The sequence below is a fragment of the Neoarius graeffei genome, chromosome 18 (assembly GCF_027579695.1).
Source record: "Neoarius graeffei isolate fNeoGra1 chromosome 18, fNeoGra1.pri, whole genome shotgun sequence".
NCBI lineage: Eukaryota > Metazoa > Chordata > Actinopteri > Siluriformes > Ariidae > Neoarius > Neoarius graeffei.
The window spans coordinates 44,518,525-44,542,333 of record NC_083586.1 but is presented as its reverse complement, the minus strand read 5'-3'; the positions used below and the strand labels follow the sequence as shown (position 1 = coordinate 44,542,333).

Genomic DNA, 23,809 nt, shown 5'->3' with positions numbered 1-23,809 from the left:
TTATTTGAGGTTGGGTTGTGGTGGCAGTAGGGTATTCCAGGTGTCCCTCTCCCCAGCAACGCTTTCCAGTTCTTCCTGGGGGATTCTAAGGTCCTCCCAGGCCAGATGATGTACTGTATGAATGATCTCTCCAGCATGTTCTGGGTCTACCCTGAGGTCTCCTCCCAGTTGGATGTGCCTGGAAAACCTCCTCCAAAGAAAAGGCACTCAGGCGGCATCCTAATCCGATGCCTGAACCACCTCACCTGACTCCTTTTGACATGAAGGAGCAGTGGCTCTACTCTGAGATCCCTATGGAGAAAGCTCTTTTCAGCTGCTTGTATCTGTGATCTCATCCTTTTGGTCACTACCCAAAGCTCATGACCATAGTTGAGGGTTGGAACATAGCTTGACTGGTAAATGGAAAGCTTTGAAAGTGGTTTCGGGCTGAAAGTGGCCACGTTGTAAACATACAGCCTCATCAAGACTGAGTTGCTCTGTGAGCCAGGTTGCTCAGGTGATGTGGTCCTACATGTACAATATCCTGTCCTGTCAGGGTTCATTACATTTACAGGCATTTACCAGATGCTCTTATCCAGGGAGACGTACAACAGCAGTGGGCAGCCCAGGGAGCAGTTGAAGTTTAGGTACCTTACTCAAGTGCACTTCAACCATTCCTGCTGGTCCAGGGAATCCAACCAGCGACCTTTTGGTCCCAAAGCTGCTTCTCCAACTGTTAGCCCATGGCTTGTGAATCCCAAGCCACTTTTAGTTTCAGAAATGTGAGCTTGGTTGCCTTTTTGCTTTTTCATCCTAACTTAAAAAAAAAAATCATGAACTGCACCATGTGTTTTTAGACACCAGGTGGTATACAATGTCACACACATTTTTTACATTTATTTCATGTTTTTATTTATTTTTTTTCTTTTTCATATATCATTTTCTCTCAATCAATTCCCCCACATGTATGATCACTAGATGTTTACCTGGGTTGAGCTTCAGGGCATAACATGGCCAGTTGCACTCTCCCATATTTTTAATGTGATCAAATATTACTTACATGTCAAATGTAGATATGATTTTCTCATGAGGGAATTCATCACCATCATTCCACAGTGGTATGTACCTGGGCCATTACTCATGTATCCCATCAGGGTTTATTACAGTAAACCGCAATCCTAAACAGGACGAGACCCAGGGCAGGTCCTTGGATTTGTTTCCACAACACCCACATCCCCGACATACCTGTTAATACTCACAGCATATCTTGTCTCTCGTCTCGTCGTCTTCCGCTTATCCTGGGCCGGGTCGTGGAGGCAGCAGTCTGAGCATGGAAGCCCAAAGTTCCCTTTCCCCAGACACCTCGGCCAGCTCCTCGGGAAGAACACCGAGGCGTTCTCAGGCCAGCTGAGAGACATAGTCCCTCCAGCATGTCCTGGATCTTCCCCGGGGCCTCCTCCCGGGGGGACATGCCTGGAACACCTCCCCAGGGAGGCGTCCAGGAGGCATCCGAAAGAGATGCCCGAGCCACCTCAGCTGATTCCTCTCGATGTGGAGGAGCAGCGGCTCTACTCCGAGCTCCTCCCGAGTGACTGTGCTTCTCACCCTATCTCTAAGGGAGCGCCCAGCCACCCTGCAAAGGAAACTCATTTCAGCCGCTTGTATCCGTGATCTTGTTCTTTCTGTCATTACCCAAAGCTCATGACCATAGGTGAGAGTTGGAATATTATATCCCATATTTAAATAATATTGGCTGGCTTTGAGTGGTATATCGGATATATTCCATTCAGCTAGCATGATATTGAATGAGTCGAAGATGAATAGTTGAAATGGAATACATCTGATATACCATGAAAAAAGCCATTCTTATTATACACATTCAATGGAACAATTATAGATTTTACAAAAAGTTACGAACGGGGGATAACTTAACAATATTGAATGCTGATTCTGATCCAATGTACTGTATAAAGTCAAAGGTCTAACAGTAAAAATGGTACAAGTCCAAAAAGCCTGAACAACCCAACTTGTATACGAGCTATATCCAGGTTGACAGTTCAAGTTCAAAAGTTACTTTTGGTCATAGTTAATTGTTACATTCCAGTTGTTCAAGACAAAAAGGCTTTGCTGAGTGACGTCCACGAGTGACATCCTCTTGTAAAAGTCTCTGTCACTTTTCCTCACGTCCAAGTAGAACTTTGACAATATTTCCGCTATTGCGCGCTCTCCCAGTTTTTCGATGTCCGTTGATATGTTTTTCTCTTGTAAATATGCGTGAAGAATATATAATGAAGTTTTGGTAGCCTTTCAGGTGTTCAGCGTGTCTTTCTCTTTAAATATTCCGTTTTTATTGAAGCAAACCTTGCGGCCATGTTTGTGAACAAACTGTCAGTCGCTCACTAGCGTGGAAGTTTTACGTCTCCGATGTGTCTCTTTTCCAGTTTTTCGATGTCCGTTGATATGTTTTTCTCTTGTAAATAGGCGTGAAGAATACAATGAAGTTTTGGTAGCCTTTCGGATGTTCAGCGCGTCTTTTTTAGTTTCAGTTTTCAGTTTGTTTATTTAGTGAGCACTGAATTAACCCCATCTTCTCTCTCTCTCTCCCCCAGCCAACAAATAAATGACTGTGCGCATGCGCAGCAGAAACATTGTCATTAGATCTTCGCATCAGCTCTGATGTGTGACGTCGTGTTGTCTTGACAATGTGCAATATTTTAACAATATTGCACGCTCATTCTCCATTGGGTAGAGTGGTGTAATACATGGAGGATAAGTGATGTGATAATATTGTATGCCATCAATAAACCTGCTAGAAGGGAATAGAATACATGTTTTTATTCCATGGAAAAAGTGTCTTATATGTATAATAATTATAAATATTTATTATATATGTTAGCTTTTTCACTTCAACTATCTCAGCTTGATGATGCGCAGCACTGTATTGCGCACACGTTTTCAACCATCCATCTTTTATGTCCTTATTTTTTTTTATTCTACTTCTATGTTTTGGGGTTTTTTTGTTGTTGTTTTGTTTTTGAAATGGAAAGTCTGGTTTGTTTGTTTTTTTTTGTCACTCGACAGTTGTAAAAATCCTTTCGCTTCATGGTGTGTGTGTGTGTGTGAGAGACCAATAAAATTTGAATTTGGGTTCGTGACATGGCTTTCATGCCAAATTGGAATATTATTGCGTCTGGAAAAACAAGCCTGGTGGTTAGCGTAAGGCTATTTTAAGTGGCCACCAAGATGTAGTTTTTAGTTTTCAAATAATCAGAATGAAATCAATTCATTTCTAAAACCAACCTTTTTTTGGGCGATGACCGAGAAAGGAAAAAGTGCAGATGGTATCTATAATGTACAGATCCACTTCTGTTTTAAGATGTACTGCAGAGATTGGAAGAGTGAAAACAGGCTCAGGGAGTTTCTATAAAAGGTGTATTGTAGATGATGCAAATTAGAAATGCGTGCGCACCACTGTGAACTTGTTTCTCATTAGTTTCTCTTTGTCTGATTTCTGAAATCTGTGGTCTACACGGTCAAAAATAGGGGTACAATAGGAGTCTACATCTGTCCTCCAAGGTACAGTCTACACTAATGTACTCCCTAGGGCTCATTATTGGACCTCAAGGTAACTGTGTACCTTTTCAGGGCCAGAAATAATGCACTTTTTATAATCTGACATTATATAATGCGCTTTATTTTCCGAGAGTGTAGTTTTAGGACTTTAGTGCGGTTTTTGAAATGTACATAGAATGGAAAATTTGCTGAGACCTTTCAACCCTGATCCCTAATGGGCATGGTGGGCAGCACAGTGGTGTCATGGGTAGTACTGTCACCTCACAGTAAGAAGGTTCTGGGTTCGAACCCAGTGGCCGACGGGGGCCTTTCTGTGTGGATATTCTCTCCGGGTGCTCCGGTTTTCCCCACAGTCCAAAGACATGCAGTTAGGTTCACATGAGGCAGCTGTGGCCTGAGGTTGGGTTGAAGTGCCTTTAAGCAAGGGCACCTAACCCACAACTGATCTCTGGGTGCTGTAGCATAACTGCTCACTGCTCTGGGTACGTGTGCGTGCTCATTGCTCACTTGTGTGTGTTCACTGCTTCAGATGGGTTAAATTTCACTGTGTGCTTGAGTGTACGTATGACAAATAAAGGCTCTTTGGCTTGGCTGCTGCTTCTAATCATTTTCAGTGTGGAGAGATGGCATTGCTTTTTACCTCTGCCAACTTTGATGGAGGTTATGATTTCACCTCCGTCTGTTCCCAACGTAACTTAAAAAGTAGTGAATGAATTTTGAAGAAAGGTGGGTCATGGGCAAAGGAACAATTTATTTAGATTTTGATCCAAATCTGGACATGTATGTGGATCCAGGATTTTTCTTTTTTGTCTGGTTTTTTTTCAACGTAACTGAAAAAGTAGTAAACAGATGTTTATGAAATTTTGGCATACAGCTTTAGTATTGTCTGAGGTTCAAGTAATATTTTGATATTATCCTCCCCAGCATATAATGCAGGGGGATATAGCTATCGCTCCGTCTGTAAACATTTTAGTTTCCGGAGCATAACTCCAAAAACTATTAGGAATTTCTTCATGAAACCTGACAGTTATGTTAAGTGACTAGAAGAGTTGTGCTTTTTGACATTTTAGGATTTTCTTTTTCTTTTTTCTGTATTTCCATGGCAACCAATTCAACTTGGGAAAATTTGGAAAGGGATTTCATGTGTGGGCTGGGGGGGGGGAGGATATGTCATCTCCTGATGACTTTTGTTGATATGTGCCTTGATGGAGGGATACACTTACCAAGTGCCCTTCTAGTTTTTTTTTGCTTGTTTTTGTTTAGATTCAATATTGTACACATCAGTCTTGTATGCTAATTTGTTAAAACTGTTAATGTTATCACGTCGTCTGTTCTCACTCAAATGAGGATGGGTTCCCTTTTGAGTCTGGTTCCTCTCGAGGTTTCTTCCTCATGTTGTCTGAGGGAGTTTTTCCTTGCCACCGTCGCCACAGGCTTGCTCATTGGGGATAGATTAGGGATAAAATTAGCTCATGTTTAAAGTCATGAAAATTCTGGAAAGCTGCTTTGTGACAATGTCTATTGTTAAAAGCGCTATAGAAATAAACTTGACTTGCCATGCTGTCTCCTTGTCAGTCTGGGTTTCATCAGGGTTTTCTGATGAAACCCAGACTGACATGGAGAGAGCATGTTAACCTGATCCTGAACGTGGACAAAACCAAAGAGATCATTTGTTGACTTCAGGAAGAACCAGCCCAGTCACACTCCACTTCTCATCAACAACACTGCTATGGTGGTCAATAGCACCAAGTTCCTGGTCTGTGTCACTGGTCAAGAAGACACAGCAGCGTCTGCACTTCCTGCGTAGGATGAAGAGAGCCCACCTGCCACCACCCATCCTCACTACATTGTACAGAAGCACCATAGAGAGCGTTCTAACCAGCTGCATCTCTGTGTGGTGTGGAGGCTGCAGTGCACTCTGAGAGTGGTGAGGACAGTGGAGAAAACCATTGGGACTTCTCTTCCCTCCATTCAAGATATATCGCACCTAAGTGCTGCATGTCCCGAGCCAGAAACATCACCAGTGACCCCTCACTATGGACTGTTCTCCTTCCTGGCCTCTGGAAAGAGGTTCTGCAGCATTCGGTGCAGGACCACCAGGTTCTGTAACAGCTTTTTTCCCCCCAGGTCACCGGACTCCTGAACTCCAAACCCAAACTTCTGTTTATACTTCCTAATTCCACAGGTCACTTTATACTATTGCACTTTTAAATTGTGCAGCAGCAAAAATACTATATACACTTTTTTATATTTAATTCTGGGCTGAGCCAAATTGCAACGAAATTTCGTTCTGTGTACACTTATTGCGGGTGGCACGGTGGTGTAGTGGTGAGCACTGTCGCCTCACAGCAAGAAGGTCCTGGGTTTGAGCCAAGTGGGCAGCAAGGGCCTTCCTGTGTGGAGTTTGCATGTTCTCCCCATGTCCGCGTGGGTTTCCTCCGGGTGCTCCGGTTTCCCCCACAGTCCAAAGACATGCAGGTTAGGCTAACTTGTGGCTCTAAATTGACCGTAGGTGTGAATGTGAGTGTGAATGGTTGTTTGTCTCTGTGTCAGCTCTGCGATGATCTGGTGACTTGTCCAGGGTGTACCCCGCCTCTCGCCCGTAGTCAGCTGGGATAGGCTCCAGCTTGCCTGCGACCCTGTAGAACAGGATAAGTGGCTTATTGCATACTGAATGACAATAAAGGTTGTCTAAGTCTTCTCTAGTTTCATGCGGGTATCAGTTTTAACCAAAGCTTGCTTTCTTTCTTTTAATTTTTAACTTCAGCCACTTGTTAGGAGCAGCAGTGAAAACAGATCCACATATGTGTACACTATCAGTCTCTCCATAGGCGTGTTACTTTTCCTCTGTTGATTTTGGCTACAGGAAAGGAGAGGAGAGGAAAGGAGAGGGGGGTCACTCTGACATCCTGCCAAGCAGTTGGGGGAAGCACCAGAGCACGAAACCAGACCCCTACTAGACAAATCGAGGCAGATCGTCATGCACACAGCAGCCAGAAAGAAGGAGGGATCATCCACAAGCTGTCCCTCAAACGTCTCGCGCTGGAGAGAAAAACAGGATGTGTATTTGATCGAACCCTGAGCGCGCGCTCTGATTTTCCTCTTCTCCAACTTCAAGGACGCACGTTTATTTACTGCCATGAATCCGGCTGAGCAAACGGTTACGTGGCTTATCGCGCTCGGTGTGCTGGAGTCGCCAAAAAAGCGCGTGTCGAATCCCGAGAGCTTCCTGCAGAGCTCGCTGAGGGATGGTGTGGTGCTGTGTAGGCTGCTTGAGAGACTGCGCCCCGGCTCGCTCCTCACGGTAAAGCTGCTTTCTTACGCTCATGCATCCTATTCTTTTGGCTGCTCCTGATAAGGGTTCGCCACAGCAGATCTCTCGTCTCCATTGCTCCCTGTCTTCCACATCCTTCTCTACCACTTTTATGTTCTCTCTCTCACTACATCCATGTATCTCCTCTTTGGCCTCCCTCGTTTTCATTTGCCTGGCAGCTCCATCCTCAACTTTCTCCTTCCAACATGCTCTGCATCTCTTCTCAGGATGTGCCCATACCATCTCAGTCTCATCTCTCTTAGCTTCATTCCCAAGCTCTCCACATGTGCTGTCCCTCTGATGTGCTCGTTCCTTATCCTGTCCAACCTCCCATCGCAATCCTTGACATCCTCAACTCCGCCACCTCCAACTTTGCCTCCTGTCTCTTCGTTAAGGGTATGGTCTCCAATCCATACATCACAGCTGGTCTCACTACTGTCTTATACATCTTACCTTTCACTTCTGCTGGGACTTTCCTATCACAAATCCTTCTCCAACTGCTCCACCCTGCCTGCACTCTCTTTCTCACCTCACCTCACTCAGCCCCCATTTTCCTGTACAGTTGACCCCAGGTACTTGAATTCACCAACTTTCTTTACGTCTACTCCTTGCATCTTCACTACGCTCTCATCCCCATTCTCACTGATGCACATGTATTTTGTTTTGCTCCTGCTCACCTTCATTCCTCTTTGTTCCAGTGCATACAGTGGTGCTTGAAAGTTTGTGAACCCTTTTCTATATTTCTGCATAAATATGACCTAAAACATCAGATTTTCACACAAGTCCTAAAAGTAGACAAAGAGAACCCAGTTAAACACATGAGACAAAAATATTATACTTGATCATTTATTTATTGAGGAAAATGATCCAATATTACATATCTGTGAGTGGCAAAAGTATGTGAACTTCTAGGATTAGCAGTTAATTTGAAGGTGAAATTAGTCAGGTGTTTTCAATCAGTGGGATGACAATCAGGTGTGAGTGGGCACCTTGTTTTATTTAAAGAACAGGGCTCTATCAAAGTCTGATCTTCACAACACATGTTTGTGGAAGTGTATCATGGCACGAACAAAGGAGATTTCTGAGGACCTCAGAAAAAGCGTTGTTGATGCTAATCAGGCTGGAAAAGGTTACAAAACCATCTCTAAAGAGTTTGGACTCCAATCCACAGTCAGACAGATTGTGTACAAATGGAGGAAATTCAAGACCATTGTTACCCTCCCCAGGAGTGGTCGACCAACAAAGAGCACTCCAAGAGCAAGGCGTGTAATAGTCGGCGAGGTCACAAAGGACCCCAGGGTAACTTCTAAGCAACTGAAGGCCTCTCTCACATTGGCTAATGCTAATGTTCATGAGTCCACCATCAGGAGAACACTGAACAGCAATGGTGTGCATGGCAGGGTTGCAAAGAGAAAGCCACTGCTCTCTAAAAAGAATATTGCTGCTCATCTGCAGTTTGCTAAACATCACGTGGACAAGCCAGAAGGCTATTGGAAAAATGTTTTGGGACAGATGAGACCAAAATAGAACTTCTTGGTTTAAATGAGAAGTGTTATGTTTGGAGAAAGGAAAACACTGCATTCCAGCATAAGAACCTTGTCCCATCTGTGAAACATGGTGGTGGTAGTATCATGGTTTGGACCTGTTTTGCTGCATCTGGGCCAGGACGACTTGCCATCATTGATGGAACAGTGAATTCTAAAGGAAAATGTAAGGACATCCGTCCACGAACTGAATCTCAAGAGAAGGTGAGTTATGCAGCAAGACAACGACCTTAAGCACACAAGTCATTCTACCAAAGAATGGTTAAAGAAGAATAAAGTTAATGTTTTGGAATGGCCAAGTCAAAGTCCTGACCTTAATCCAATCGAAATGTCGTGGAAGGACCTGAAGCGAGCAGTTCATGTGAGGAAACCCACCAACATCCCAGAGTTGAAGCTGTTCTGTATGGAGGAATGGGCTAAAGTTCCTCCAAGCCGGTGTGCAGGACTGATCAACAGTTACTACAAACGTTTAGTTGCAGTTATTGCTGCACAAGGGGGTCACACCAGATACTGAAAGCAAAGGTTCACATACTTTTGCCACTCACAGATATGTAATATTGGATCATTTTCCTCAATAAATAAATGACCAAGTATAATATTTTTGTTTCATTTGTTTAACTGGGTTCTCTTTATCTCCTTTTAGGACTTGTGTGAAAATCTGATGTTGTTTTAGGTCATATTTATGCAGAAATATAGAAAATTCTAAAGGGTTCACAGACTTTCAAGCACCACTGTACCTCCATCTCTCCAAACCCAGCTCAGCCTCCTTTCTACTTTCACCACATATCATCCACAAACATCATGTTCCATGGTGACTCTTGCTTCACTTCGTCCGTCAAGCTATCCATCACTATGGCAAACAAGAAAGGACTCAAAGCAGATCCTTGATGAAGTCCCACCTTCACCTTGAACCATTCAGTTGTTCCAACTGCACACCTCACTGCTGTTTCACTGTTCTCATACATGTCTTGCACCACTCTGATATACTTGTCATTCACTCCACTCTCTCTATTTAAAAAAAAAAAATGGCAAGCTGCACGCGCTTTAACCAGGACACATGGCTGACACACAGTGTGATGTATATATTTTTAGATGAACCGTGCGTGCTCTGATTGATTGTCTGTCTGATCTGGTGGAAAGTGAGAGCGCTTGCGCAGATGGGGTCAAGACGCAAGGGTTTTTTCGCAGTGTGGTGTAAAGCGTAGTGCCCATTTATACCCGGTTTTACGGCTTTATACGCAACCCCTAAAGGTGATTTTTTTTTTTTTTTTTTTTTTTTAAAAACACACAACTCATGTGCACAAGATAATTTGTTCCAACAAGATTAAAAAAAATAAAATATCACCTTTCAGGACTTTGTAGCTTTGCAGTAGACTACTTTTTATTTATAGGAAGCCAAACACAATGTTTATGCAGATTTGTGTGGAAAAACAAAAACAAACGTCAGTTATCTGAGCTGTAAATCCTTGTTAATGAGAGAGATCAGAGGTGAATAGTCAGACTGGTTCAGCACTCAAATAATCACTCTTGACAACCATGGTGAACAGAAAAGTATCTCACACCATGCTGAACCTTGAGCCATATGGGCAGCAGAAGAGCACATCGGGGCCAGTCCTGGAACAGGGATCTGAGAATAAAGTGGGTATTTGGCAGCTGGGTGGCACAGCGGTGTAGTGGTTAGCACTATCGCCTCACAGCATGAAGGTTCTGGGTTCAAGCCCAGACACGCAGCTGTCTACAGTTTTCTATGTGGAGTTTGCATGCATCCACGTGGGTTTCCTCCAGGTGCTCTGGTTTCCCTTACAGTCCAAAGACAGGCAGTGAGGTTAACTAGCTACTCCAAGTTGTTCATAGGAGACAATGTCTATAGTAATCTAGTAGAAGGCAATGGGAAACTACTATTGTAATGTTCACTAGAAAGTCAGGCATCAGGCAGAACACTAAAGAAGAAGACACGGTAAAGAAAATATCACCTAGTTGTCAAGTTTATTTGTATAGCGCTTTTAACAATAAACATTGTCGCCAAGCAGCTTTACAGAATTTGACCGACTTAAAGTATGAGCTAATTTTATCCTTAAACTATCCTCTATGAGCAAGCCTGTGGCGATGGTGGCAAGGAAAAACTACCTCAGACGACATGAGGAAGAAACCTCGAGAGGAACCAGACTCAAAAGGGAACCCATCCTCATTTGGGCAACAACAGACAGCATGACTATAACATTAACAGTCCTAACATAAAGTCAGCTTCGTTGATGGTATAAACCCCCCACTGATGGAAACCCGACTGCAAAACCGTTCACGTCAACTGCAGTCCCCAGCCACAGAAGCACCACTGCAAGAGTCCAGAGCGTTCTCCAGACGTGACCCCCAACTGTCCACATGGGGCCGCCCTCCACAGGAGGGTTGTGTATACATTAGTGTTACAGTTTCAGTGACTCTGATTGATTGTTATTTCCAAAATAACAATAGTAACTTGTTCATAGGGTGCAGCACAGTGGTGTGCCTCACAGCAAGAAGGTTCTGGGTTTGAGCCCAGTGGATGATGGGGGACTTTGTGTGGAGTTTTCTCTGGTTTCCCCTACAGTCCAAAGACATGGAGGTTAGGCTAATTGGTGGCTCTAAATTGACCGCGAGTGTGAATGGTTGTTGATTTCTGTGTGTCAGCCCTGTGATGATCTGGCGACTTGTCCAGGGTGTACCCTGCCTCTCGCCCATAGTCAGCTGGGATGGGCTCCAGCTTGCCTGGGACCCTGTACAGGATAAGCCGTTATGGATAATGGATGGACTTGCTCATAGGACAGGCCATTTGTGTAACCACTGAATTGGGATAATGCACACACAGCCTATTGATTTTACCTCTCTAACATCACCTTATTAAAGTGTATCTAGAAGCTCTGCTGGGCTTCAGTATGAATTATCTTCATGAGCAAAGCAGCCATTAATGAGAGGGAGGAAATGATTTTCCTTCATTTAAAGGCACAGTGCACATTTTTAGAGCTATTGTTTTCTGTTAAATAAATTTATTACAGGCACAATCTTATTCATGAGACACAATGAGGGTTAGAGCTGCTGAGAATATCCCAGTCAGTTAGTAGAGCCCAGTCTGGTTCATGCAATCTCTCTTACAGTGATTGTAATAATTGTTAAAGAGAATTTAGTCAAAAATGAAATGTACACAATTTTCCATTTAGCCCAAACGTGTTCAGTCAGACATGATTTGGGTGGCTGAAGCAGCTTTTTTTTTTTGCATTGGAACTATGAGTATAATGTTATGAACAAGTCAGGAAAATTATCTGACTATAAGTTTAGCATTGTGCAAGTGGTATGTATAAAGTTAAGTAATCTCTGCATGACACACTGTTGTCTAGACAAAATGATGTTGAAAGAGACATCACACCCACGTGTCCAAAGCCTCTCGGAGCCTATTACAGGAACACTCAGCATGAGGCAGGGATACACCCCGGATGGGATGCAAGTCCATGGCAGGGTGCCATGCATACCGTATACACACACACAGAAGAGAACATGCACAGTAACTCTACACAGGAAGAAGAGTTTGTACAGTGTTTGCACCATGAGAAATTTGTAGTTATAAACTTTCGTGGTAAACGAATGGTGAAAATTTCATTTACAGCCAAAGCATACCCTTAAACTAGAACACGAAAAGCATGAATTGATAAAAATTGTTGACCAACATGTCGATGAAAGAAGTTTGGTAAAAAAAAAAAGTCAACTCAAAATATAATCAAAGTAAATTGTTTGCACAGGTTGATTTATCCTTTTAAAAGGTAGACTCCCTTTCAGATTTTTCAACTGTAGGTCATACAAAGAATTTTCCTGACCTCCAATTATTTTTGTTTAATGGACCAGAAGCTAATGAATTAAAGCCACATGGCCCTAAATTTTCTGCTATTTTTTCCTGCTTCACCATGACCCCATTCAAGATACTACGCCATGCATCACGTGGTGGGCTTTCCCCACTGGTGCAAGGCATTGTGGGATACAAATTTGAAACAGGAGAGAAAAATGGAGGATACAAGTGTGCAAATGAAATGTGAAAGGCCGACTACAGTAACGGAAAGCGAGGAAAAGACACGCAGGACCAAACAAATAAATATTGGCGGTCAGCGAGCACCTCGGTGTGATCAGCGGTTTGTTTAGCGACAGAATGATGGAACTGTCTGTGCATGGTCAAAGGTAAACCTGCGCATGCGCACACAGACTTCCTCTGTCTGCTTGACTGCACAAAGAGTGACTTCATGCACATTATTTGCTCGGGAATCTCCTCAAATTAAATAACTTCCCAGCCACAGAATGGCCTGATATTTTGTGGGATATTACAGAAATAAACATATCACAATGAGCAAATTCCAGAGGGAACTAAATTTCACAGATTTTATGAAATTGAAAGGCCGTCTAGCTTTAAGATCATGATTAAAATGTCTTCAAGCAGGTTAAAACATGAAAATGTCCACTGGCATGGAAAAATATATAGTTTATTTAAGCTTTATTTATTACAGCTCTTTTCATTGTAAGTCCATAATGACCAAGTACTTTACTTAAAATAAGGGAAAAAAAAAAAACAATCTTTATTCAGAAGACCAAATGTCAAACATGACTTTCAGTAGGACTCTGCGAAATAAGTAAAAATTGTATACAATCATTAAAAAAAATTACACTTAAGTAAACAATTAGTAAGTCACTCAAATATAAAAAATTAATACAAAACTCATACAAGAAAACTTTTGAAAAACTAACTTCAGCTTGTAGCTCTAGCATTTTTAATAACTTAAATGTATAAAATCATTATGGCAACATGTTATCCTTTTAAAAATATAGATAAATTAATCAAAGGGAACAATCTGCTAAAAAAAAAAAAATTGAGATGCTGTAGTTAAAGATGTCCATGGATGGAAAGAAAAAAGTAACCAAGCTAGTAATAAAAACCTCATACATAGATACGTTAATCAAATTTAGCTGATGTACACAAACCTATTATAAAAATACGAAAAAAGAAATCTGAATAAATATATTAAAAAAAATCCTAATGTGAGCTTGACAAGTAAAAAGAGAAGAAAAAAATAAAAGCTATCAAGTTATTTGCATAGCCAATAAAAAAAAAAAAAAAGGGAAAGTTTTATCTTGGTTATTTAATCCAGTGGGAAAATGTTTTAAAATACCATACAATCTTTCTGCTTTTGCTTCTTTTACAAATTAAAGATCTTAAGTATAATTTAAATTCATTCAAGAAAGAAACATTTGGGGGCTGATTTTAGCATTTTTGTGTGTGTAACATTTTATTTATATAAATTACACACAATATATAAATTTTATATACATGTGTAATTGTAGTGGTTAGCACCGTCACCTCACAGCAAGAAGGTCCAGGTTCGAGCCCGGTGGCCGGCGAGGGCCTTTCTGTGCGGGGTTTGCATGTTCTCCCCGTGGGTTTCCTCCGGGTGCTCCGGTTTCCCCCACAGTCCAAAGATATGCAGGTTAGGTTAACTGGTGACTCTAAATTGACCGTAGGTGTGAATGTGAATGGTTGTCTCTATGTGTCAGCCCTGTGATGACCTGGCGACTTGTCCCAGCTGGGATCTCCAGCTTGCCTGCGACCCTGTAGAACAGGATAAAGCAGCAAGAGAAAATGAGATGAGATGAGCCAATCTTTCTGCTTTTGCTTGTTCAAGCTATATAAAAAAAAAAAAAAAAAAAAACCCGAATGAGCTTTAAAAGGAACAATCATTAAATGATCAAATTTAGCTGGATATATACACAAACCTATGATAAAAAAATGTGAGCTTAACAAGTAAAAAGAAAAATAAAATGGCTACCAAGTTATTCTCGTGGCTAATAATAATAAAAGGGGAAAGAGTTTTATCTTGGTTATTTAATTCAGTGGGAAAGGTTTTTTTTTAATCATACAATTTCTCTTCTTTTACAAATAACAGAATATAAACTTAGCCAGACATAGAATTACATTATAGAGAGCAGATGATTTTTGTTAGCTCATAGCAAAATGTTATTTTATCTGCATTCGTTTGTAAACACTCTTCCACTCACTGCGCGTCGCCGTCATCTTGCGTCACTTCCGCTTCTCTAACGCCTACTCGGTGAGAGGGTCGCGGTTTCCAGCTCCACTGGAGATGCGGAGAAGCGCTGCTTGTTCATTCTGTCCGGTTTAACCTCAGAGTGCGAAGTGAGGAGAGCAGCCGGGGGCTCTTTAAACCGCAGAGCTTCAGCCATTTTCCTCTTCCTGCACGCAGGTCTTTCCGGAACCGAGGAGCGACGGCGAGTGTTTGAGCAACATCAGGGAGTTCCTCACAGCCTGCGCGGCATACCGAGTGGAGGTGAGCAGCATGCTGTTGACTTGTTTATGTTTACTGTTGATTGCAGGCCAGGTGCTGCTTGTTTGTTGTTATATCCGCAGATGAAACTCCGCTTGAGCTTGCGGCGTTTGAAGCAGGCAGCCTGGCGCTCACTGGGAAGCTGGAGAATCAGGGAATCATATTGGACTGAATCGGTTATAAACCGAATCAAACCGCAGTGCATGCTCTGACTTGTTCTTCACCAAGTTAGCTGTTGATTTGGAAAACAAACAAACAATAAACAGTATATCAAAGTATTATACAACAGTATTGACATTTACTGCCAGAAATAGTGTAGTCTCTAAACGAGTCCTGATTTGATTCGGATTCGACTCGGTGTCATTTTTAGAATGAATCTTTATTGATCCCTATAGCCTACAGTACATTATGGCTTTTCCAGAATAATGAGTATGCCAATGACTTCTTGCTGCTATTAAAATACTATGTTATGTTATATGTAAGGAATATGCTGGGATCAGATGATTCAATATTTTTGTCTTTCATGTCCAATCATAGTGAAGAAGAAGAAGCCTTTATTTGTCACATGCACACTTCAAGCACAGTGAAATTCATCCTCTGTATTTAACCCATCTGAAGCAGCGAACACAGGGTGGCACGGTCGCCTCACAGGAAGAAGGTTCCGGCGAGGGCCTTTCTGTGTGGAGTTTGTATGTTCTCCCCGTGTCTGTGTGGGTTTCCTCCGGGTACTCCGGTTTCCCCTACAGTCCAAAGACATGCAGTTAGGTTGATGTGGGGCGGCCTTGGGCTGAGGTGCCCCTGACTGCTCCCTGGGCACTGTGTGTGGCTGCCCACTGCGCTGTGCGTGTGTTCACTGCTTCAGATGGGTTAAATACAGAGGATGAATTTCACTGTGCTTGAAGTGTGCATGTGATAAATAAAGGTTTCTTCTTCTTACTTCACGCGCACGCACCCAGAGCAGTGGGCAGCCACACTAGAGCGCCTGGGGAGCAGTCAGGGGTTGGGTACCTTGCTCAAGGGCACTTCAGCCCAAGGCCGCCCCACGTTAACCTAACTGCATGTCTTTGGACTGTGGGGAAACCGGAGCACCCAGAGGAAACCCAAACAGACACAGAGAGAACATGCAAACTCCACACAGAAAGGCCTCTGCCGGCTACTAGGCTCGAACCCAAAACCTTCTTGCTGTGAGGAGACAGTGCTCACCACTACACTATCATGCCGCCCAAGAGTTTAGTGCCATAAACTCTTGCCGTGTCTTGATGGGGAAACTAGTAACACTACAAGTTTGACCCTGACCAGTCATCGTTCATGCTCTTGAGGACCATGTCATATGTGATGTCAAGCTAAGGAAGAAAATACAGAAAATTCTGACATGGTAGAAATCTCGTTGGGGTGTCCCAGACACCATATTGCTGTGGGCTTTTTTTTTTTTTTAATTGTCCCAGTACAAGACATGTTTGTCATTCCTGATGCTGAAAATTAGTCACAGTCAGGCTAAGTGCATGCAATCTGATCCTGCATAATGTGTGCAGTTAAAGGAAAATAATCAGTGACGTGGTTAAGACGCAGAGTAACTGTTACCACCCTAAAGTTGATTATCTTCCAGTAACTGCATGTCTTGAAGTGTTCTATTCCTCTTATACCACAGCAGTTTGCTAATGATTCATTTTGGGTCCATAATATTCATGCTTTTACCCGTTTCCAGTTGTGTTTAATATTGTGAAACAGCCACATAGTTCCCATTATAACAGCTATAAACAGTCATTCCTTTTTCTCTTTTCCCTGAGAAAAAGAAACCAGCTTTACATGATTTCAAGAAACTGGAAAGTGCAAATTCTTCTGTCTAGAATTTCCCATGGTGGAAAATGTACTGACACCAGTGGCTTCTTCATGTGAATGTTATATATATCTTTCGTCTTGCAGAACACTTCACCATATCAACCGCGATGTATTTAAATAATATTGGCTGGCTTTTTTCATGGTATATCAGATATATTCCATTCAGCTAGCATGATACTGAACGAGTCGAAGACGAATAGCTGAATGGAATATATCTGATATACCATGAAAAGAACCAGCCAATATTATTATTATTATTATTATTATTATTATTATTATTGTTATGCATACACATTTGATGGAACAATTATAGATTTTACTAAAGTTAAGAACAGAGGGGTAACTTACCAATATTGCATGCTGATTCTGATGGAATGTAATTAAATGTTCTGTCAATCCGATGTACAAAGTCAAAGTTCTAACAATATAAATGGTACAAGTCCAAAAAGCCTGAACAACCCAACTTCTATACAAGCTCTATCCAGGTTGACAGTTAAAGTTCAAAGTTACTTTTGGTCGTAGTTAATTGTTACATTGCAGTCATTCAGAACAGAAGGGCTTTGCTGAGTGAAGTCCACGAGTGACGTCCTCTTGTAAAAGTCTCAGTCACTTTTCCTCACGTCCAAGTAGAACTTTGATAACATTTCCGCTATTGCTCTCTCTTCCAGTTTTTCGATGTCCGTTGATGTGTTTTTCTCTTGTAAATTTGCATGGAGAATATATAATGGAGTTTTGGTAGCCTTTCGGGTGTTCAGCGCGTCTTTTGCTTTAAATCTTCCGCTTTTAATGAAGCAAACCTCGCAGCCATGTTCGTGTACAAACTGTCAGTCACTCACTAGTGCAGAAGTTTTACATCTCCAACGTCTCTCTTTTCCAGTTTTTCGATGTCCGTTGGTATGTTTTTCTCATGTAAATATGCGTGAAGAAGTTTTGGTAGCCTTTCAGTTGTTCAGTATGTCTTTTTACTTTCAATTTTCAGTTTATTTATTTAGTGTGTAACCTGAGCACTGGATTAGCCTCGTCTTCTCTCTCTCACCCGGCCGACAAAGAATTTGATGTGCGCATGCGCAGCAAACGTTTTGTCATTAGATCTTCGCATCAGCTCTGAATTGTGATGTCGTGTTGTCTTGACAACGTGCAATATTTTAACAATATTGCACGCTCATTCTCCATTGGGTAGAGTGGCGTAATACATGGAGGATAAGCGATGTGATAATATTGCATGCCATCAGTAAACCCGCTAGAAGGGAATAGAATACGTGTTTTTATTCCATGGAAAAAGTGGCCCGTATGTATAATAATAATGTTTGTTTAAATATCTAAATAAGCTTTTTTTTTTGGTTCCGTCGCAATGTTTTTCTTTGCTGAACTCAATCTTTGTGATGCACATTCGCCAGTTTGGTTTTAATACATTGCGATGCACATCATGATCACAACGTGTAGTTGCGTTATTGTTCACTTCTCAAAGGTGCCTTGGATAGTTAAGGGTTCTTAGCTTTTCTTTTTTTTTTTAAAGAGGTTCTAATGAAAGGAAACGCTCTGTGTAGGGTTCTACATGTCAGTTTGCCCAGAGAGACGAGCCTTTCATCAGAAATCTTGTCTAAAAGTTAGATTTTGTCTTCGACTTGGAATTGAGCAATCTTTTACCAATTATCTAAAAAGGCTCAATTTATTCAACAACCTGGATGATCAAAATCCTTCAAACATTGCCTGTGTGTGGCAGACTTTTATGGGTACCTGTTACTTGGAGGCATTAGAGTAGCGTACGATGTCGTATACAAACTCGTGCTCAGTCACTTCTCAATGACCAAAGACTAAAAGGCGTTCAAAATACGGCTTACGTTTAAAAAAAACCACACAAACTTTTTGCTTCTGATTACCCTGTGCCACCATTTCTTCTCCGCAACAACCGCTTGACCGTTTCTGCATTGAAGCTGGTTTCATGTGTAGCTCTGGCCCGTGGTCAGCCTCAAGACAAGCCCTCTATTGTAGTGAATGGAGCTGTGTGTCTGAATGAGCCTGTCTCGCAGTTCATTAATGGATTTCAGGAACAGGCACACTCCAGCCCAGTGAGAGGCTCTCCAGAGAATAAGAAAGGGGGGAAACCCCAAGAAAGGAAAACAGTTCCCCTTTTGGGAGGAAAATAAAGATTAGACGGTGAAAGTGCAATCACTGTAGGTTAGTAACATTTACAGCAGTGATTTTACTGCACACCGCATGATGTCGTCACAATGTGACCACTTGGATAGTTATTACAGTCGACAGGTTCTTGTGCGAGTCGTGATGCCAGTGCAGCTTTATAGTAAGACTTGTAATGTCATTGTGTCAACGGTGGAGGAGGGTAAAGTTTTAGTCCTAGTTCCTGTTGAACTGGTATGTAATAAACATGGAGTTTAAACTGCTATCTGTGAAGTTCTTCATGTACTGCCATTATACCCCAGAGCTGTCGAATTCTTTTTTTTTTTTAAAGATATTTTTTTGGGCTTTTTGCACCTTTATTGGATAGGACAGTGTAGAGACAGGAAATGAGCGGGAGAGAGAGAGACGGGAAGGGATCGGGAAATGACCTCGGGCCGGAATCGAACCCGGGTCGCCCGCATTCATGGTATGGCGCCTTAACCACCTGAGCCACGACGCCCCCAGAGCTGTCGAATTCTTGAATATAATTCGCAGTTCGAGTCAATTCACGATATTGGGTTCACAAGTCAGTTTTCCCTACGATGTTTTTGAAAACGGAAATTTTATTGCCAAAATATGTAACATTTTCCTATTCTTTATCAACTTAAATATTCCTTTTGTTAAATATACCCCCCCCCCCCCCCCCCCGTTTCATTTTCTTAATAACTAACAATTTCCCAACATTTAAAGCTAGACTGCCTTTCAGAGTTTAAATGCAGGTCATAAATAGAATTTTCCCAGACACCCAATTATTTTTGTTTAGTGGACCAAAAGGGACTGAATTCGAATCACAGACTTCTAATTTTATTAGGTTTTTTTTAATAGAACAATTAATGAATTCAGGGCCACATGGCGCTAAATTCTCTGCTAATTTTTCCTGCTTCACCATGACGCAATACAAGATACTACGTCGTCGTGCATGTTGCGGTGGGTTTTCCCCGTTCGCACAAGGCATTGTGGGATACAAATTTGAAACGGGAGATGGAAACGGAGGATGCGAGTGTGCGAATGAAACGTGAAAGACCGACTACGGTAACGGAAAGCGAGAAGAAAAGACGTTATGTTGTGAAGGAAAGGAAACACAGGACCAAACTAATAAATACCGGCGGTCAGCGAGCACCTCGGTGTAATCAGCTGTTCGTTTAGTGACAGAATGATGGAACTGTCAGTGCACGGTCAAAGTAAACCTGAGGAAACGCAGGTTTCCCCGAAATAATTTAAATACTCAATAATGTCAAATTGCACATCATCAAAACATTTACGATATTATCGTAGACGATGCATTTCTCCCACCTCTAGGTACAAGTCCTATTGAGGTTTTTCACCCACGTGACCAAGTCATGTGATGCATCGTTAGGCTGCCATTTTGGACGTCACGGCTCGAATCAGTCTGAATGCGAGGAAGGCGACAAACGAAAAACATAAAAGAAAAAGGAGCGAGATGCAGAAAACACCTTCATTATCCAGCGACGTAGGGCATTTACAGGGCGAGCAGAGGGAGAGGTATTTGCAAAAATTGAGGTTAGCAGGCTTAGAGAACGACGTTTACCTGCTTCCACCAGGATTGTTCACTGACGTACGGAAGTACACGAAGCCCTCGTCTTTACCTGACTTCGGCCCACATGATCTGTATACCTATGTCGTTAAAAACCCATCGCCATACACAGGTATTGATCTGACAGCGTATAAGAGTTTGGATGCCTACAAGTATTTTGTGTCAGGCTGGGTAACATGCCTACATCAGCGGGTCGTCCCTGGAGCCGGTGGTCGCCATCTTATTACAGCTAAGGTTTGTTCACATTTTCATTTACTTTCGGTCCTCAGGATAAACAAAATGTTATTAAATGTCATTGAAATAACTTCTTAGTCTGTTGAGACATGGCCTGTTATAAATTTGCTGTTACCAGGCAATGACCAAGAACTGTATTATTAGGGTCTGTGTCTGTGTTGTAGCAGTGTACTAGCAGCTAGCTGTTAGCACTAGCTAATGTCAACAACATAGTAGCTAGTATGTTACTGTAGCAATGTTTACGTTCAGTCATTTGGATGACTGTTAAAACCTTTCAGTCTCAAGTTTTTCCTTTACTGTATTTACTAGTTTACTGTAATTATGATCCGGCAGCTATTTACACCGGATCCAGTGTAAATAGCTGCCGGAGCGCGCTCCGGCTTGCTCCCCCTCAAATTAAGCAGCGCGCTCCGGCTTGCTCCCCCTCAAATTAAGCAGCGCGCTCCGGCTTGCTCCCGGAGTGCTCCGGGAGCAAGCCGGAGCGCGCTGCTTAATTTGAGGGGGAGCAAGCCGGAGCGCGCTGCTTAATTTGAGGGGGAGCAAGCCGGAGCGCGCTCCGGCAGCTATTTACACTGGATCCGGTGTAAATAGCTGCCGGATCATAATTACAGTAAACTAGTAAATACAGTAAAGGAAAAACTTGAGACTGAAAGGTTTTAACAGTCATCCAAATGACTGAATGTAAACGTTGCTACAGTAACATACTAGCTACTATGTTGTTGACATTAGCTAGCTTGACCTTCAAAATGGCGGACACCGGGGCATCACGTGACCCTGTGACGTCAGGTGAAATACCTCAATACAGGTTGACAGTTCAAGTTCAGAGTTACTTTTGGTTGTAGTTAATTGTTACGTTGCAGTTGTTCAAAACAAAAGGGCTTTGCTGAGTGAAGTCCACAAGTGACGTCCTCTTGTAAAAGTCTCCGTCACTTTTCCTCACCTCCAAGTAGAACCTTGGCAATATTTCCGCTATTGCTCTCTTTTCCAGTTTTTCGATGTCCGCTGGTATGTTTTTCTCTTGTAAATATGCGTGAAGAATATAAAATGAAGTTTTGGGAGCCTTTCGGGCGTTCAGCGCGTCTTTCACTTTCAAAATATATCTTGGGCTTTTAATCTTCCGCTTTTAATGAAGGAAACCTCGCGGCCATGTTTGTGTACAAACTGTCAGTGTCGCTCACTAGCATGGAAGTTTTACATCTCTGACCTGTCTCTTTTCCAGCTTTTCTATATGTTTAATGTGGAAGAATAAATGCGTGAAGAATATCCAGTGAAGTTTTGGTAGCCTTTCGGGTGTTCAGTGTGTCTTTTTTAGTTTGTTTTTGGTTTATTTATTTAGTGCTTAAACCTTGAACTGGATCTTTCTCTCTTTCCGTGGGGATTTAAAAACTCATAACTTGGCCACTGAAGGTCCTAACCCTGCCAAATTTTTCAGGCACCTCCCTCTCAACAAGCCCTTTCAAACCAGCCCAGTATGACCCCGTGTCGGCCCGTTATTCGCCCCCGAACCCCCCCGCGTGAGCACTGCTCACCGAAAACTTTAATATGGGCCTTGGCTTGAGCCAACTTTTAAAAATTCATAAGTCAGCCACCAAATGGCCCAGCCCCGCCAAACTTTACAGGCACCTCCCTCTCCCCGAGACCTTTCGAATGAGCCCAGGCACAGCCCGATCCGAAATCAGGAGCCAGCCCTGGCTTCATCCGCTTGTGAGTGCGGGGGTTTAAAAATTTATAACTTGACCACTGAAGGTCCTAGCCACACCAAAATTTACAGGCACGTCCCTCTCCCCGAGTGGCACACTAAATAAGACAATTATAATACACTCAGTATTCACTGTTGTTTTTATTGCACGATGCAGTTGAACTAGTGTTTTAGGGTTGACAGTACCTAATTGATCCAGTCGGTTGATTAAGTGTTCAGTTTATGACACTTTGCAGTACAGTATTATGTTAAGTGCCAAACTGCCAATCAATGGTTATGATGTGTGCATTTTTTTCATTCATAATAAGAATGACAGTCATAGTCATACACTACCGTTCAAAAGTTTGGGGTCCCTTTGAAATGTCCTTATTTTTGAAAGAAAAGCACTGTTCTTTTCAATGAAGATCACTTTAAACTAATCAGAAATCCACTCTATACATTGCTAATGTGGTAAATGACTATTCTAGCTGCAAATGTCTGGTTTTTGGTGCAATATCTCCATAGGTGTATAGAGATCTTGCAGTCACGTGACCGGAAAGTACACAACCGCCATCTTGTCGGTCAAAAACACCGCTGAATACTGCTGCACTCGTGTACAGAATGGATCAATTTCAACCGACGGACTACACGGCTCATTTTTCTAATGAACAGATAACTAGATATATGTCTAAAATAAACGATCTACAGATTTGTGACCCTTATGGCTTACCGGACGGAGTTTTCACGACCGGATTTTGAACTGCCAGCGGAATACCCGGACGTGTATAATTACCTCATATTAACTTTCCCTCGCTGTTCAGTGGTGAAGTACTGCGTGCTTATAAATCTCTGGACAGTTATCTTTACAGAAATTCAGGATTTGTCAGCGACTCAGATGTGGCATCTTGTAACAAGAATCCTCATTGGATGGGTAAGTCACTTAAGTATTGAGTATAGCAGCGACCAGCCGATTATAGAATAGAATAAGGTAATTCCAAATCGTCCGTCTTGTTTACATGGATCTGGCGTTGGAGAGGTAGAGGCTTGGCAGTGGAGGTTTGAGTGGCTGTTTTCTGAGTTTAGTCAACAGGCCGGCTCTTCCTGCAGCCTCGCTTTTGCTCCCGGCGCCGCCTCCTTCGCTTTGCTTCCAATAACAATCCACGGAGACCCCGCTATCTTGTCTGGAATGTTTTTTTTTTTTTTCTCGTCCGGAATGTTGTGCATGTGATGGAAATCGCTACAAACCGTCATTTTCTGCTGGAAACCAATGTCCAGTAAGTCCATACGGTTGTAGTGGATATTGAAGTCCGGTACAGACGAACAACACGCAAAAATACACACAAAAAACATAAAAAACGTGCACAGGTAGGGAGAGCTTGTAGCCGCAGCCATTGTAGTAGAATTGTATATAGTAGGGTTTTCCAGAAGAAAAGGTAGAAGTAAAAGCAGAAGTAGAACCAGAAGTAGAAGGCGGAATATGGCGTTTGACCGACACGATGGCGTCTGTCACAACCTGGATCTGCTGTGACGTCACATGCAAGATCTCTATAGAGGCCCATTTCCAGCAAC

At 42.4% G+C, this 23,809-nt stretch overlaps 1 protein-coding gene across 2 annotated transcripts in view; it reads left to right on the top strand.

Annotated features, from left to right (window-relative positions):
- Positions 1-6,304: 6,304 nt before the first annotated feature.
- Positions 6,305-23,809, top strand: part of arhgef7b (Rho guanine nucleotide exchange factor (GEF) 7b) — an 89,824-nt gene continuing 72,319 nt past the window's right edge. The window contains exons 1-2 of one of the 2 annotated variants that reach the window (XM_060898875.1): positions 6,305-6,856; positions 14,676-14,759. In XM_060898875.1, coding sequence (XP_060754858.1) covers positions 6,692-6,856; positions 14,676-14,759 — 249 coding nt within the window. In that variant the 5' untranslated portion in view covers positions 6,305-6,691. The remainder of the gene's footprint in view (positions 6,857-14,675; positions 14,760-23,809) is intronic. The other variant, XM_060898874.1, reaches the window with a different exon arrangement.